Source organism: Halichoeres trimaculatus, unplaced genomic scaffold (genome assembly GCF_033239565.1).
Source record: "Halichoeres trimaculatus isolate MK-OKI-2021-1 unplaced genomic scaffold, fHalTri1.1 fHalTri1_scaffold_23, whole genome shotgun sequence".
In the NCBI taxonomy this organism is placed as follows: Eukaryota; Metazoa; Chordata; class Actinopteri; order Labriformes; family Labridae; genus Halichoeres; species Halichoeres trimaculatus.
This window is the reverse complement of record NW_027437201.1, coordinates 3,701,481-3,719,976: the sequence shown is the minus strand read 5'-3', so window position 1 is coordinate 3,719,976 and position 18,496 is coordinate 3,701,481. Positions and strand designations below refer to the sequence as shown.

Below are 18,496 nucleotides of genomic sequence, written 5' to 3'. Positions count from 1 at the left end.
ACATCGCCAACTACTGGCCTGGCATGGACACTACATCGTTGTGACTTCTCCTCTTGGAGTCCTATGAATGTGGATTGTTTTCACGCTGTCCTCATGTAAACGCGGGTGGCTTTTGAAAACAAAAAGGAAGAATCTTTGCGGGAGTTTCTGTGTAAACGTGGCTCAAGTTTCTTCCAGACTTTTGGTTTCTGGCCACTAGTGGGCGGGAAAAAACTCCCCTCTAAAAACAATAGAAGTAAATAAGTGAAGTCAAAGCAACACAATGAGTAAAATATGCGTAAAGTGATTAGGGGCTGCAGTACAAACTTTAAAAAAAAATTAACATTTCATGACCTATGATAGCCACCATAGCTAACGTGCTAACAAAGCTTGACCTGGACTGAAAGCAGTGTTAAAGTTACGACTCATTCATGATTTTCTCAACCAAGAAAGTGTAAACCCAGTAGTAGCGTAACTATTTGCTCTGTCGTAGCCTCGTCCAACTCATGAGGACTCACAAGGACTGCTTTGGCACAGCTTGTTTGAGTTGGTTGAAACCTGCGTTTGCTTTGGTGAGGTAGCAACACTTCCAGCCTGTAGCTACCATCTGTGTTTGCTTGTTTTGATATGACTTAGTATGTCAACGTTTCCATTGTAGGCAACTGAAAATAGACACTTGCTGTGTTTGCAGAATGCAGCATATCTTGTCACTCTGTACTTTTTGAAGGAAGCTGTAACTCTCTGTAACGATGACATGATGCAGCAGCCAGGCCTGTGGTGAATAAGGGTTGTTTAAAACAGCAGTACCCTTAGGTGTCACTAAAAACAGATAATATTAGTGGTGTCTTGTCTTGTTGAGGTGTCTTGTCACCCTCATCTTAGCCTTTTGTGCTTGAAACAAGTGTCTCTGTTCTTATTTATCAAGGCTGTTTCAGGTGTTTGACAAGAGTGGCTCAATATTTCTGAGCACAGGGAAGACTTTAAGTAAAAATGGACATCAAAGCAAACTAAAGATATCATGTTTTGGTGTCTGTATTTATACTTTTTATATGGTTTAGTCCCACATCCTGTATGTGCGGGTCTGTCCTTTTTGATCTGAGTCTGGACTGAATGAAAGAACAGACACCAGAGCTACAGGGACCAGGAAGAGTCTGTGATCCAGACCAGGCTCAGCCCTCTTCAAAGCAGGCCTCCTCCAACTCAATTATTCAGCACCACAGGTCTGTCTCCATCTATATGGTCCGCCACCCTGCTTGGACAGGGATCCATGGGATGACGTGTCATTACAGCGAATCAGGGCAGAACTATCTAACGTGCTGGGATTATTTTTAGAAGTGTCTCAGAGAAGAGTGATTTGGATGTGTTTTAGTTGATCTTTCATTTCTGATAAATCATCTCATCTCTGGCTGGACAAACTCACAGATGAAAGATGAAAATAAACGGTCAGAAGAGCTGCCGCTGACAAGGAGGCCTGGCACAGAAATGTTTCTTGGACATGTTTTATTTTGCTTTTAAAAATATTTCTCATTTACTCACAGTCATAAAGCTTTAACGAGTGTTTTTATAAACATGGCGTGGATTAGACTGGGAACAACATGTTAGGGTTGTGTGAGGCTAAAAGTGTCATGGAGCGCCTTACCATCAAGCTGATAACTTCCTGAGAGTCAGTGTGGAGCATCAGATCAGCAGAAACTAATCCCGGCTGTATCTGAATGTCACCTCATAACCTCCAGGAGGACAGTGTTTTATAAAACAAGAGTTTATCATATTTTCTTTTTACGTAACCAAAGCAAATTGCTTTAATCCGAGTGGCATTAAGCAGCACAGGGGGGATTGCTGCTGTGGAGCCAGGAGGTACATCTTGTGTTTGGATTGGTTCAGATTTCCAGGATTGAAACACATCCTCACATGTTCATTGAAAGTTATTCAGAGAATACTTTTTCACCTCTGAGAGTTCAGGCTAATCTGTAGCTGTAACATTTGAGAAGCTTGAACCAGGAAATATTTAGTTTATGATGAGTTGGAAAATATCTCCATCAATTTTTGACCCAGAGGTCTTCAGAGTTTTAACTATGTAAGAACTAACACGATTCAGTCACTCTTTCTGTTCTTGATTCCATTCCTTAAAATTATGGAAGCCCATTTCTGCCAGCAAATATAAGACACATGGAAAGCTTTCATCAAAATGGAAAAACAAATAAATAAAAAGTATTACTAGAAAAATATCCAAATTCAAAATAATGATTAATGATTTACCAAATTAGACTCGTAATCAAAAATGTTTGTCTCATAATTTAACCCTCTTTTTAAGTATCTCATAAATATGATATGACTTGATATCTCAAAATTACATTTTTTTTTCTCATAATTATGGGGGTTTATCCCATAATTCCAGCTTAGTTTCTCATGATTCCTGCAATCTATTTCTAGCACAATATAATAAATACTAGTATAATTTGATATGATATAAAATAATATTTTATAATATAATATAATATAATATAATATAATATAATATAATATAATATAATATAATATAATATAATATAATATAATATAAGATAAGATAGTATATTGTAATTCAAAATAAATTATAAAATAATATAATATAATATAATATTATAAAAGTTTATGTATGAGGACATTTAAATAAGTTAGCTCAATGGGCCTCATTCACTAACAGTGGGTTAACACAAATTTATACTTAAATTGCAAATCTGTGAGTCATAAATATTTTTTTTACTTAAATTTGTTTTCACCTAGCAAACAAATATAGAACCTCCTCAGACCATGCGTACGCACAAAAATATGACAACTCTCAAAAAATGTAAACGCAGACTTTTTTAACCAAACACATGGCATATTTAACGTACTTTTAGTGAAAGAAAGAGACTATAATAAAACAATAATAAAAACTATGAATTGACTAAATGTACTAGTTAATCATAAAACTGACACATATTTACCCTTATCTTACAGACAATATTGAATCTTAATTTGAATTCTCAGTTTTATAATTCAAAATATCACAATGTCTTTAATTGTATGGTTATTTTCTGCTAACACTGAAACTGCACAGAGTAAGAACTTTTGTGCTTAAAAGAAAAAGAAAACAAGGGATTATCAAAGATTAATATTTAATCACAATTTTGACTTTTTAGATCTCATAGTTTAATTTACCTTTATGATCATTATCCTCAACATTTTGACCAAAAGTTTCATCAGATTACTGATATGAAATTCAACTATTCATCATGTTTATTCAGCTTTTTTTCATATCATATTATTATAGTCTATCTCATTATTTTGCATTATTTTGTCCTTTTATCTAAGTTTTTTTTCTTCCTTTTTTTTTTTTTTTTAATTTCATAACTCTGACCGACCATCTTATTTTTAGGATTTTTACTTTCACATCTCACAATTCTGACTTGCTTTCTCATGATAATTATATAATATTTATTATTCAATTCATCTTTAATTCTTACCATCACATCATAATGTTATCGGTTTTTGTTGGTGATTACTTCTTTGTTCAGTCTACCTCATGAGTATAGGCTACTTTTAACAAACATTTAATTGATAACTCACCTATGACCTTATGTCACCATCTCATTATAACGACTTTCCCTGGGCTTAATGTCCCGTGTCTGTTTCCTTTTTCCTGGTGGAAATGGGCTCACATGTTCAAGAGATGATTAGTATGAGCAAATACTTAAAATGATCAGGGTGTACAAAGTTAAATAACACTGTTTCTACATAAATGCACAGTCGACCTGTTTTCCCATTTTTATGTGTATAATAGATTTTTATTTTACTTTCAGGTCTTCATATTTTACCCAGTCCTACTAACCTCTTTCATTCCCATTTACTTGGCTATGTATTTCTCTTTATTTGAATTCTTATCGCCAGATTCGAGCTTTTTGAGGGTGAGACTCACTACATTGCTAGCACTTGCTATGGCTGCTTGATCTAACGAGAAGAGACATGAACCCTGCATGCACTTAACCCTTAAACTACTGCCTTGGCTCTGCATTCCCATCATGTTTGACTTCATATTAACCAGAAACGAGATCCTAAACGCGGGCCTGAAAGGAAAACAGCAAACAGCAGCATTTACTCCTGGAATATGCAGTTATTTAAGGGTTAATTAGGAATTCCAAGAAGTTACTGCTTGTTTGACGATTAATGCATGTCCTTTCTCAACAGAAATAAAACACTGGAACATTCCAACAGTTGCACTTTGTTTGACTCCTAAGTTCCTCTGATTTGAAAATCTTGAAAATGCATTTTCAGGAAAAGGAGGAATGCTTTTCCCAAACCTGCCTCTGTTTCCTGACAATATTTCTACATTTTTCTAAGCCTTGTTTCTCCCTCTCTTTTTGATAGTCCCATTGAGTCATGTCAGAACTTCTACAAAGACTTCACGCTGCAGATCGACATGGCCTTCAACATCTTCTTCCTGCTCTACTTCGGCCTCCGTGTGAGTTCAACAAGATGATCATTTTCAAGCTTAGCTGAAAGCTGTGGATATTATGTTAACCCCTGTTTGTTTTTACCCACAGTTCATTGCTGCCAATGACAAGCTGTGGTTCTGGCTGGAGGTGAACTCGGTGGTGGACTTCTTCACGGTTCCTCCGGTGTTTGTGTCCGTGTATCTTAACAGAAGCTGGCTTGGTAAGAATCCAAAATTTACAGTGGCTTGTATTCTTTTGGCTTTTGGCGCCACCTGGTGGATTGAACGATTCTAGCAGCTGTCAGTGAACACACCTGGTAATATGGGCACTCTTTTGGAGCTGCAGAAAAGGCACTTGTTGTTATTTTTGCAGTCTTGGCCCTGAAACTCTGATACTTTCGTCTGGTTTTCTTTGTTGGGAGCTGAGCTTGTCGTGAACTCTGAACTTGCACTGATCTGAAGGACGATGTTTTATTCTGTTTGTTGGTTGGTTTCATGTGTCTGGCCATGAGCCGTTGACAGTTGGCACTGAGCTGTCCCTGTCTTTCACACGTCCTTCACCCGTCCAGTTGAGCTCCTCAGAACACCTGTGACAACACTCGAATGATTGAAATCAAAATTAAAAAAGGTAATAAGCTTAACGGGGAGGCTGCAGCTCCAGAATAGAAGTCAATCTGCTAAATGTGTGAAGCTCATCACATGGAAAGGTCTGAGAGGAATTACTGGATTAGAGAGGATCTCTTCTTCTTTTTTTTTTTTTTTTTTTTTGCTGCATTTCAGGCTTTTACAGCTTTGCTTTCTTTACCTGTCAGCTGAGGAACAAACCAGGTAGAGGTCACTGGTGCCATCTAGTGGACATAAAGGAGTATTGCTGGGATTAGAGGGCGTTTCAGAGAAGCGAGACTGCTTTGTGGGAAATAGTTTTGCTATTTCATGCACATGATCTTTACCAATGTACTTTTTTTTTCTGCTGTTCAACTTCTTGATGCTGGTTTAAATGTTTTTTTTTGGCTTTTTTTCCTTTCCATCCCATCAGTAATCACAACACATCCACAGTATTCCCCCAAAGTGGCTCTTGGAGTGATACCCTGTGAGGTTTTATATAAATCTGGGTGTTAGCTGTGGCGCTAATGAACGTCATGGCGGTATCCTCTGACTCAAACAGTGTGAAGATGCTGTGATTGTGTTGTTGCTGTTGGCATCCTGCTGCTGTGTTGTTACTCTCTCTGTGGGTGTTGTTTTTATTGTTCGTCAGTGTGGCTGTTTAATGACACCTGATTGAGGTTTGAATGCTTCCCAAATGAGTCACTGATGAAGAGATCAGCCGAGCTAAAGGTCAAAAATCTATACGCTCCTTCCATTTCCTGTCATTTTCAGAGCTAATCTGTGACATAATCCCGCTCAATATGGTCAGTGAGCATTTGGTCTTGTAGGATTAGCCTCTGATTGACGGTTTGGTCGTAGTATAAGGGTTAAACAGGTCACACCCAGCTCAGTGGTGTGCGGTCGCGGCTGTTGAACTCGCACTTCCGATCAGAACTCCACATTTGACCTGAAGCTCAGCCAAGCTGTCAATCTGCCCAGCCTCCTGTCTGAACATTTTCACACAAAAACACTCTCAGTGTGCGCTGATAGTCTCTCAAACTGACACTCATGGATGCATGATGGGCTAGTGGGTCTGAGGATGATGCTGTGTGAGATTGGTGCAGGAAATGAGATCTAATCTGAAGCTTTCACTGTTAGTGGTGATTCTTTGAGATAAAATACGATGAATTACCTCCGACTTCCTGATGAAAAATTCATGTTTGGGCAGCAGCTAAAAATCTGATGTTTCCTCCTGAGCTGAGGTAGAAGATTCACACTGACTCAGTATTTATTTACCTTTGTGTGTACATAATCAAAATCCAAGGAAGCAGTGGGCCACAAGAAATTTGTATTTTTAACTTCTAAACTCTTAACTCCAACTTTTAATTTCATAATCTCAACCTTATATTCCATTATTTTAACTTTTCATCTCATAATTCTGATTATTCCCGTTATACTAACTCAGTATCTCATTATTTGAGATGAGATTAGAATCAACTTTGTCATAACACATATAAAAGTATAAAGTAACCAAACAAGGTCTGGCATCTCATCTGAAGTGCATTAAGCAGAAGTATCTATTAGCAAGTGTCTATGTTATGTTTGAGTAATTACAGTTATTTACAGGTGTGGACAAAGTTATGTAAATCATTGGCTTCGCAATTAATGGGATGCTATAGATATAAACATACAGATCAAGTTGCAGTGAACATACTATGCTAAAAGCAATATTTTAAAAAAATATTAACGTATATTATTGATATAAGGATAAAGGGAATAAGGAGATTTTGACCTTTTATCACATGTTTTAACTCAGTTTCTCTCAATTTTGACCTTTTTTGTCGTTATTTCAACCTTCTTTCTTGTAATTTCAACTTTGTGATTCACAAATTCTGAGTTTTAAATCTCAAAATTTAACTTTTCATCTTGCCAGTTTTGAGTTTTTATTTCATAACCTCACCTTTTCATTATTTAGACTTTTCATTTTATACTTTTTACATTATCCTATAAATCTAATGTAGTATCTCATTATTTTGTCATTTTATCCCATTATTATGAATCAGAATCAGAAATACTTTATTAATGCCTTACAGTAGGGGCTCTCAAACTTTTAGAGCATTGACCCCTTTAGGTGATACATTTTTTCCAAGGACCCTCTCATCACTGTAACATTGATTAGCATAATATTAATACTACGTAAGACTGAACTGTGTGGTACTTTCTCACATTGCTCAACAGTATAATCAGGCAACATTCTTTCTTTCTAAGTAATTCATTTTTTGAACTTTGAGAAAATGTTGGCTCCGATGTGTTTTTTGTTGCGAAGGGATAGTTTTTTTTCCCCTAGCAAACTATACAGTGATAAACATGTCACGGCTATATACAATGATCTCATGGCTCAAAATGATATTGGTGGGAGTGTTAGAAAAAAATACTGATGTTATTGGCCCACAAGATCCCTGTTTGCTAATAGACTTCTTCAATGATAAAGCACTTTTACAACTGTTTTTGAATTTTCTGCAGACCCCCACTATGAGAATCACTGCACAAGGACAAGTTTTTTGTTTGCTTGTTTGATTACAGCTACTCCCAAGTCAAAAAAGAGTTTGAAATAGACATGCACCGATCAATCAGTTCCTCGATTTTGGGGGATCGGTGAACAGGGATCGGGATCGGCCCATCCTTACATATGAAACTGATCTTATAAACCTCGGGAAGGTCTGACAGACAGCCATTGTTGCTTTTTGCTCTGAGACCTAAAACTCAGGACACTCTATTGATTGTTTGAGTTGAAATAAAAAGACTTGATTGTTTCCCAGGTATTGTTCAATGATTTTCAATAAAATAAGATTGGAACATCCAAGGTATATGCTGTCAATTATAAAAAATAAAAAACAAAAATCAGTATTGGCAGGTCAGGCTTTTTAAAGATCGGTGATTGGACAGAAAATTGTGATCGGTGCACCCCTTTGAAATACAGTAAAAATACAAAATATCAGCATAGTCATAGCTGTCAAGTTAAAAGATTGAAACATGAGCATAAAATACAAAGTATGCACATTCCTCTAAGAAATATATGGTTAGCAAAAAATGACATTAGATATGAATTATTGCACAACAACTCTCATAAAACATGTATATTGCATTTTTATTTCCTTTTTTTGCAGTCTCTTTTGAGCTTCACTAGATATTGGCGCAAGTGTAAGGTCTGGACATTCTTCAACGGCTGTATTTTACTGTCAGGGAGCTCATTTGGTTTTGGACTATTGACAGACACAGCAAATAATTAATAGACTAAATGATAAATGAGAAGCCAATAACTAAATCTACATTTGTTGATCATGGACTTTTTAATAACAGGTATTGATAATCTGTATGTTCATTACCCAAATGGGCTACTGTCATATGATTGTTATTGTTAATATGAAAGCTGTTTTTCTCCTGAAATAATTTCACAAATATTAAATTAAAAAAAAAAAAAAGATTGAAGTAAGGCCATCTGCCTTAATAAAATACCAACAGATGCAGATGCACTTACAAATTAGATTGAGACTTGACCTCAAAGGTTTTTGTTTTGCTGGAATGGTTTGGGAATAAAGTGTATGTGGCTTTTGTTGTTGTCATAATGAGATGACACATGTCTGAAATCTGATTTTCCAGATGAAGTGGGCTTAGTTTTGCATCCGTTTTTTATTTTCCCTCTCTGCCTTTGTTGTTTTTTTTCATGCCGTGCTTTTAGTTGTAACATGAACTACAATAGCAGTTATTACATCAACTGTGATTCATTTAGGGATTACAGCAGAATCACTAAACCCAGGGAAAAACACTCTTTTTGCCAAAGCTCCTCATTCTTCTGTTCACTGCTTCTCCTCACTGCTCAGCGCACTACATGAATGTTTTCTGATTGGAGACAAAGAATCAAGCTGCACTTGTTTAAGATTAAAGACTGGCATTTAGTTGGATAGGAGCAGTGGGGACGGGGGTTTCACCGTGACGCCAGCTGATGGACGCACACTTAATGTGTAGCCTTTTTTTTTCCTCTCTCCCTGGATGAATCGTAAAGGAGCTTACAGTGTAATATCCTGATGGGGAAAAGGGTTTGCTTTAAGCTGGATGAACACGCCTCACCACAGCGAGGATACTGTGAAGGTCCGAGGTAAACCAGATCAAAGATTCGTCTTCGAAGAACAGCGCTTTTTTGCAGCAACCTGTTGGCTGCAACCAGGTTGAGAGTGACTGGTTTCCCCTCTCTGTGTCGAGGCTGAAGTGAATTTCTTTATGAATGCTAAAGCTGTGGATGTGAAGCAAACAAGTGGACCTGTTTGTTGAGATTTTTGGACTGCTAAACTAACTTTCAGACATGATTCCTACAAAGATGATGGCTTACAAGGGGCCGGATGAAGGCACCCATCTGGTCCCTCACACCAGGAGGAGGAAGAAATCAACTGGGGAGCTCTTCCAGAAGGGCTTCAGGGTCAGGATGGGCCACGGGCAGGGTGAGAAAGAGGACCAGGACAGCATCTGGTTCAGCCTGGGTGCATGCTTCCATGTAATCTCCTACTGGGGTAAGACCTGTGGGGACGTGGGAAACCAGGGAGGGGGGGATCTCCTCCAAATCTGGCGTGCAGAGAAGTTTTTGGACCCTGTGTGTGTGGGTCAGCTGGAGCTGGTTCAGGTTCTGGGTTTAGTGTATTAATGATGCTGTCCATCTGGCAAATGCTCTGTTTGAATTTACAAATGAACTTTGGCAAATCACACGCATTTCACATCATTTTTTTAAGGTTATTTATTTGTGTTTTCGTGCAGAGGGATCGACTGTGGCGTGTTTGATTTGTGGCATCTGGCGTTCACTCAAATTTATTCCAGGACTAAATTTATGATGCTTGCAGATGGACTTTATTTGATTTGGTCTCTGGTGGCTGAGGTGGTTTTTAGTGTTTTATGCTGCTCCGACATGGCAGTGGATTTTTCCTTTATTCAGGGCTGAGTTCTGCAAGTTGTTTGACTATTAAACTCTAAATTACCTTTTAAGCATGTGGTACACCGAAAGGATAAAATGTTGGATAAGAAATAGATCAAAGAAAAACTTTTATCTGTCTTAGTTGGAGATGATTTCGCATTTAAAAAGGCATGCAACTTGTCTTCCTTCCCAAGTTTTTAGAAAGCAGAGTTAGTTTTTTTGTTATGTTGCATCTGACCCTTGCACCTGTTACATTTCATTTTCTTCCATGCTCTTAGTTTGGTCCAGTGCCTACGGATCAACCTAACTGGGGATGAGTACCGAATTAGGTACTTTTATAGGTACCGACTGAATTCTGTCAAAAGTACCGGGTACCGATTCACGTAAAACCAAAAGGTACCATGTTTAGGTACCTAAATGCATCTTTGTAACTGTGAGGGAGTGGAAGAGTAGGAGATTTTCCATGCTGGACATGAACACAGCATTGCAAGGTTATATACTGAAGAATAAATATGTTAAATTGAAAAAAATGTAATATTTTATTATTAAACAAATTGATATTTTTTACCACACAAACACAAAAAAGTACCGAAAAGTGGTACCGTTGAGTACCGGTACCGATTGCCAGGTATCAGGTATCTGTACCGTATCGTTTCAAATGTGAAAGGTACCCATCCCTAAACCTAACCCTCAAATCTGCAGGATTCACCACTCTGTTCAGTGCCATCTCTGCTGATTTTGTCCGTGTGAAATCTTGGCAACATCCATTTCTTCCCCATAAATACCCTCGAAGTCAGGATTTGACGTCACATCTGTTCACTCAATCATTTCGCCACGACAGCTTCCACCTGTCCGTACTCTAATCCCCGTTTTCATCTTGTACTCGCTCAGAGTTTCATCCAGCGCCGACCAAACATGCATCATGTGGATGCTTTGTGAGACAGGAGGTTTATGAGCAGCTGGATTCTGTTTTTATTTTTTTTCTGTGTGATCCAGAAGTTGTTTATTTATTTTTTTTATCTGACATCGTGTCAGAGCGTTGCTTGATCAGTTGGATTTGATTGTCACTGTTTTTTTTCAACATGAATCCGTTTAAGTTGTTAAACATGGATGAAAGCAGGAAAAGTAGGATGTTCTTGTTTTCTCGAGTGCTCGAATTGATGTTGTATTTTGGATTTGTTTTCCATCTCACACTAATTTCTCTGTGGTCTCTTTTTCCACAGGTTTGAGGTTTTTAAGGGCCTTAAGGTTGATACAGTTCTCTGAAATTTTACAGTTTTTGAATATACTAAAAACAAGGTAAGTTCTTTGATATTTTTCTTTTTCTACGTGTTACAGACTGTTTGTGTGTGCTGGCACTTTGTGTTTACAGGGGAATGTTGCATGTGAAGTTCCCACATGAGCCATAAGCATGGCTGTGCTTTTATTTTGAAAGGGTGCAGCTAAAGAAGCATGCTTCTACTCTCTCTGCTTTAGCAAACATAAACGTGTTGACTCCATGGTATGGTGGTCAGTCTGTGCTGTGTACTTTGAAGATGGAGCCTGGAGTGAAACAGCTTTCTGTTTGTGCTCAGAGTTAAAGCTTTGTGCACAGATGTCACGAAGAGGAAGAGCTTATACTGCAACGAAACAAAACACTACAGAGTAATCTCCTCACTGGTTCAGTCACGAGAAAGTGAAGACGAGACACAAAGTTGAGGATGATAGAAAGCGTTCACGTCTTTATTCTAAAATAAATTCTTAAGTTTATGTGCTAAACCCTGGAGCACAGAATATGACAAGAAGAAGCTGAAATCTGTAAGCAACATGTTTCTGTCAAGATAAAATATTATGGTAAATGGACTCAAAAATCACAAATAATGATGAATTACACAATTTTTTCACCAAGCAGCCTGTCAAATTTGTTTCTGAAAGTATTTGACTCTACTTGAAAGCTGCAGCTTTAAGGACTTCATTTTTTTTTGTTTTTGCTGCATGCTGTGATTTTTTTTGAATGTGTTTAGATGTTTCATAATATGTTTGCTCATAAGTGTGCATTTTAGAGCATGCTCTCCAAACCCAACAGCTTGTTTTCACATCCTCAACCTTATATTTCCACTATCCCTTACAAAAAAGAAGTTTCTTGAAGTATGCTAATGGTATACTCCTTTTTCACTTTCAGTTTACTCTACTTATGGGAGCTATACTTAAAGTTATGAATAAGTATACTTGAAGTATACTGACAAGTATATTTAAAAGCATGTTGGTTTCTTTTAAATCCATAGTCCACATGTGTATTTGCAGTAACGCAGCCAATCAGGGGCAAAAACTTGCTCCAGCTCTGTCTCTGATTGGTTTAGATCACAATATGATCGTACCATGAGTGTGGGTTCAGTCACAGGATAGCAAAAGTATGCTTGAAGTGTATAACTAGTAGAGTTGGAGTATACTAGGAATGGGAAGTGATTCCTGGACTCAAATACTCTAAATATCGAATTAATAAATATTTAAGCACTAGCAGTTTATATTTTAACGGTACACAAAAATAGGGTCTATTGGACATGGACCTTTCAGACTGTAGTTTAAGTCTTTAGATCCATCTTCTCCCCTCTTGTAGATGTTGTTCTCTGTGGAGGTGGCCAGTACTCAGGCTTGACAAACGCCATCAGCTCTCTGAAGCCTTCACCTTTCACAAAACTTAGTGTTAGCATCTCTCCAGTTAGCATTTTATTAGCAGGCTGATCTCCTCTGCTCTGTTTTTTTTACAACAACATGTGCTAACAGGGCTAGTAACTGACGTGATGCCAGAACTGCCTGTTTCCCCTCTTAGCGATTTTCTCCTTGGGCTTCAAACGCATGTGGCTCAGCGTCAAACTAATTTCTCTATGGCCTGGAAGTTCAACGCACATATGTGTCACTGCATATTAACTTCATCACTTTTATCAAGGTACTTCCAGTCAGTTTCCCTGACTGATATGTCACATGCTTAGCAGACGATTCTGTATTTGCTATGCTTTTTATTTTTTAGTGTAGTAATCACAGACTGTATGAGTCTGTATTTACCACTGTACGGTTTTGGACCCAAAATACCCTCGTCACAGGCGCAGCCATTGGCAGCAGTTGTGCAGTCAGAGTCTGCACAGTAGAGACTATGAGAGAATCTGAGCGGAGCAGGGTAACAAAATAACTATTATTATTTTCTTTTAAGAATCTAATCTCTTCTTGGCTCTCCCTCCTGACTTATTTTTACAACCCCTGAAAAAAATACACAACAATGGCAGCTGCCAATCATACTCGACTAATGGGAACAATGGCAAGTACTTGAGTACTTGTACCCATTCCTAGAGTAAACAAAATAAAAAATAAAAATTAAAAAAAAAAACACACACAACAAAACAACTAAAAAGACTTAAATACAAACTGGTAGTGTACTAAAGGTTTCTTTTTTTAACCTAAAAACACTTAAAGTTTACCTTTTATAAACTACAATGGGCTAATTTAGTCCCAAGGAGAATTGAAAAAGTACTCTTTTAAGTGAACTAATAGTATACTTGCTGCAAAGTGTGTACTTGAAAAATATAGTTGACTTTTACTTAAGTATATGTAATAAAATCAAATTGGCCTACACTTCTTTTTTGTAAGGGATATTAAATGAAGTTTTAACACTAAATGCCTCAAGCTTCATGTCCTGACCTTTTTTTTGGCAGCAACTCAATCAAGCTGGTGAACCTGTGTTCAATCTTCATAAGCACATGGCTGACGGCAGCAGGGTTTATCCACTTGGTGAGTGAAGCTGTTGAAGCCCACTGAAAGTGAACTGGAGTTTCAGACTAAGAGAGATAAACTGTTTCTTTTCAGCACAGGTGTAAGTAAATGACTTCCCTGTGTTTCCTGCTCTCTGTTCCAGGTGGAGAACTCAGGCGATCCCTGGGAAAACTTCCAGAACTCCCAGGCGCTCTCCTACTGGGAATGTGTTTATTTGCTCATGGTTACGATGTCCACTGTGGGCTATGGAGACGTCTATGCCAAAACCACCCTGGGCCGCCTGTTTATGGTCTTCTTCATCCTTGGTGGTTTGGTAAAAGTCCCTCTTATTTCTTACTCCTGCTTTAACGCCTCCATGCAACCAGTCATCACTCCCCACCAGGTGGCGCTCTACACTCAGGACGCCCTCCACCTGTTTTTATACTGAGATATTTTAATGGCCCACCACTTCACTGCAGTATGTTGCATGTCATGTATTGTTAACATTGTTAAATGCATTGTTCTTATATTCATTTAAGTTATGCTCTGTTATTATTTATATGTTTATTTGAAGATATGAGAAATTTTGCATCTGTTATAAAATGTAAAAATGGTTTCAGGTGGCCCTACCTTCTGCCCTCCCTTCCTCTTTCCAACAAACACAATGACACAGGGATGATTTTTGAGAGTCAGGCTTGATGGATGCTGCAACATTATCTCAGTATTTGCACAAATTATGAAAAAACTATTTTAGAGAATAATAATATCGTGATTCACTGAGTCCTAAATCTTATTTAAAAGGTTCTTCTGGGATTTGCTGTTGACTTGAGTTACCACACAAATAAAGCAGCTAAGAGGAAATGGATTATAAACTATTTGTCATTATGAGTTTAAACAAGCTAGGGATCAAATAGAAGACACAAGTAAAAAGGTCTTTCAAAATAAAACTAATGTTATGTGTCTATAGCTTAAAAAAAGCCAAATACTGCATGTTAAGATCCTGAACTGTGAGACTGAAAAGAGTTTGGGGTGAATTCACACATGTGCCTCATTTGCTTTGCTCCGATTCAGGGGCAAAAATGATACGACTGTTAAAGTTGTCACTTGGTTTGCGTTTGCGGCAAAAGTGTCTCACAATCCAAAGTTTAAAAAAATAACGAGAAATCAAATTTTTCTCTCATTCGTGAGAAATTTTACGGGGAAGGTCGGGAAGTTTATTCATCTTCACTCATTCATGTTCTCAACCTCTTTGAAACGGGGAACAACAACAGCCATGAAGCATGAGCAGCGTGTGTGGCTGGTTTGGGTTAGCGTTCATCTGGCTAATGAACCAGCATCAAAACGTGCATTTTTACAAGACTAATGTGCTGATGCACCTGTTCAGATGAAGACGTGCTGCAGACAAAGATGGGCTCTTCTACCCCTTCTTCTTCTATTGTTTTGACTGAACTGTTGGTGACTGAGCTCATTACTGCCCCCCATTCCTACAGTATGAACCACAGTTGTGAGTCAGTTGTGCCGGTTGCTGAGGTGATATTGTTCCTTCTGCAAAAGAACCGCCACAAGGCTCCAATGGAAATGAGTCGAGACCACTCTATTTTGGTGATCTTGACCCGCTTGTTTTGTCCCCCATCCAAGTGCGATTGCTGTGTTCACATATGCTCAAACAAACTGGACTTAAGAGAGTGACCGTCACTGTTTCAGAACAACTGTTCCAAACGATCCAGGTGTGAATACACCCTAAAAATTACATCCTAGCTGCTGTCCCTCTAAAGCCCCATTTCCACCAAGTGGTTCAGTTCAATCCGTCTCGGCATGGCATTTTATGGTATTTCCACTGACAGGTCCCAGGACAGACCCCCAAATAACCGAGAAGAGCCGTCCCACTTCTTGGCACCCTGCCGTAGGGGTGCCAGACTATCTCTATTTGATCTCGGAAGGTGGAGCTACAACACTGCAGACAGTTGACTGGTCGAAAGAATTGTCACTAACCGTGTGACTGCAGTGTCTGCATTTCTCCTGGCGGCACACAGCCTTCTCTGAAACAAAACTTGATTGTTCTTTGTAACAAAGAGCTACTTGCCAATCACAGAGAGGACGAATTGCTGAAAGTCTTCCATCATTGCTCTTTGTTTACTGTGTCACATTTTTCTTCTTCGTTGGATTTATTAGCGGGGTACACTGTGACGCGCTGCTATGGCGTCACACTAATATGTTTGAAATGCAGCTGTGGGCATCCAGCTTACTCGCCACCTGCCACAAGGGGGCATGGTTGGTCGTGGAAATTTAAATAGGACCAGGCTTAACCAAGCCAACCAGTACCAAACCGTACTGATCTAAACTGGACTTCTTGGTGGAAACAGGGCTCGAGGCTCCTGCTCCACAAACCCCCTTTGCCCTGATTGGCCAATGCTCTGGAGGCCTGTCAGGGGCTGAACTACAAACAGACCTCTGTGTTTAAGGCCCTCCCCTTCAACATGTCATGAACCAGCTAGGGGACCCTTCATGACCTCATCGTTGAGGTCTCGTGAAGATCTCATGCTACTTTTAAAATTTACAGATTCAGGCATTTCTAAAATATGACACTGTGTAGTGATTTAAACATCTGCACACATGTAATATGAACCTTCAACACTGTTACTTCATATAACAGGACAAAATATGTGAAAGCTGAATACCCCCTCTTTAAGTAGGACATGTATATCTTAAAAAGCTGAGTAAAAAGCTTTGAATAAACTAATATGTGAGAAGCTTTTGCTCATAAATATGCAAAATACAATCAAACTTAAATAATGCAAAACCAGCATCATCTATTAAGGAAAAAAAGGATTTAAACTGTAATGAAAGTAATGTCTGCCATCCTTTTTGTTGCTCTCTAAAAATCAACCTCTCAAGTGTTTGTTGGACAAAACATGGCACATGAGGCTTTTTCTTTACTTTGATAACTTTTTAATTTTTCTACCACAGATTGACATATCGCTCACCAGCTGTCATTTTTCTCCTTTATTCTTCCAATATCCGTAAATATTGGACTTAATATTTCCTTTTTTCATTTTCACTCTACTTCTTGAAATCTGTAACGCTCCTTCACTTCACAAAATACTGCTCTGAAGCAAAATCTAGAGGACCTGCTCTACTTTACCTTTCTTTTTTTTAGACTCTTCTTCTGTCTCCTATCTTCTCCTTAGGCCATGTTTGCAAGCTACGTCCCTGAAATCATAGAGTTAATAGGAAACCGCAAGAAATATGGTGGTTCCTATAGTGCGGTTAATGGGAGAAAGTAAGTATTCAAGGAGGCTCTACTGCCTCCGCCGCAGTAGAACCTTCTCTGCATGCCCTTTTTCTTTTTCTTTTTCATGCATGTAGGCCATGTTTGCTCGCTACGTGCCAGAAATTGCTGCTCTCATCCTTAATCGGAAGAAATATGGAGGGAGTTATAACTCGACCAGAGGCAGAAAGTAAGTCAAATGAAAAAACAACAAACTTTGAATGGTGTGGTTTTGTGTGACTCAAGTGGCCCTCTCATAAAGAGGTAATATACCATCATTTAAAACAACAAACAGTATTTTGAGATGGATTGATCTCAGTTAGCACTAAAGTCACACTGTGACTGAAGAATTTGGCCATGATTCATGTGGATTTTATTTTGCTGTATTGTTGCTGCTTTTAATGTGTGCAAGATGTCACCCCCACTTATCATGAATGGATGTCTGCTCTTACACTGCAAAAATCTCTCAAGTGATTATCAAGTCTGTAAGTGACTCATTGTGTCCCTCAGTGACCTGTTTTCATAGGAGTAATATCTCTTTTTCCAAAAGATATTACTCAACATTCAAAGTTTAGCTTTTTTAATTGGGTGTATGAGGTTCCCGGTGCTTCTGGCACAACCCTCAAGTGGACAGTCAAGGTACTGCAGTTTTTAGTACATCTGCATCAGGCTTATCCAACCTCATTCCAACCTTTTCCAACTCAGGGCAAGGGAGATGGTCTGATATCTGTAGCCATATAATGCATTCACAGAAGATTGAGCAAAAAGAACTGAACTTAGTACTGCAATGCAGTCCTGCTGCAAACTGTTTTTTTTTTTAAAATCATTTTAAAAAATAACTGAGTTTTAACATTTAAAAAATCTGTCTGTATGTTTACAGATATATGTAAGGAAGATCCCCCCCTCACACACCAAATCTTACTATTTGGGAAATGATTTGGCAGCCCATTTGCAATACCTTGGCAGCCCACCAGGGGGCCATGAAGGTGTAGAAAGTATGAGAATGACCGGGATGAATTTTGAAACAAGTTAACAGGTATATAAAGATAACTCACTTGACAAATTTGTGGAGAAATAGCAGATTAGAACAGGTTGAAACAGGTTAACGCAGGTGACCATACTTGAAGATTTCTCTGCAGTGTATTTTTATCCATATATCATCACCATGCTCAAAGATATCACGTGTGGGATTCTCTCTCAGAACCATCCCTGTTTATGTAAACACTGATAAGGAAAAATTGTTTTCCTGAAATGTGAAAAAAAAAAAGAGTTCAAAGTGTGTCTCAGTCATTTTAGCATTTGGGGTTAGCTTGTTGAACATTGGTCCAACTTCTGAGCCAGCTTAGAGTAAACTCATGATCATTACTTTGAACTACATGGTGTACAAAAAGTCTCTTTACAATTAAAAAACGTAATTATGAAAGCAAATGAACAAACTAATGAGGAAGTTATCTTAAAATAAGGAGTTTAAAAAAAACAAAAAACAAAACTAATTTTATACATCTCCACATGAGCACCATTAACAGCA

At 38.2% G+C, this 18,496-nt stretch overlaps 1 protein-coding gene and 1 long non-coding RNA gene across 13 annotated transcripts in view; one reads left to right on the top strand and one right to left on the bottom strand.

Annotated features, from left to right (window-relative positions):
* The window catches only part of LOC141785562 (calcium-activated potassium channel subunit alpha-1a-like), a 145,894-nt gene that overhangs the window by 77,147 nt on the left and 50,251 nt on the right, over positions 1-18,496 (top strand). For 9 of the 12 annotated variants that reach the window (XM_074663926.1, XM_074663922.1, XM_074663929.1 and 6 more), the window contains exons 4-9: positions 4,366-4,459; positions 4,542-4,653; positions 11,201-11,276; positions 13,664-13,739; positions 13,864-14,034; positions 16,889-16,980. In XM_074663926.1, coding sequence (XP_074520027.1) covers positions 4,366-4,459; positions 4,542-4,653; positions 11,201-11,276; positions 13,664-13,739; positions 13,864-14,034; positions 16,889-16,980 — 621 coding nt within the window. Of the gene's footprint in view, positions 1-3,888; positions 3,906-4,365; positions 4,460-4,541; positions 4,654-11,200; positions 11,277-13,663; positions 13,740-13,863; positions 14,035-16,888; positions 16,981-17,066; positions 17,159-18,496 lie in introns of those variants that run through there. The other 3 variants (XM_074663920.1, XM_074663928.1, XM_074663930.1) reach the window with 2 other exon arrangements.
* The window catches only part of LOC141785563 (uncharacterized), a 138,734-nt gene that overhangs the window by 76,571 nt on the left and 43,667 nt on the right, over positions 1-18,496 (bottom strand). The gene's annotated exons all lie outside the window — the stretch shown is intronic.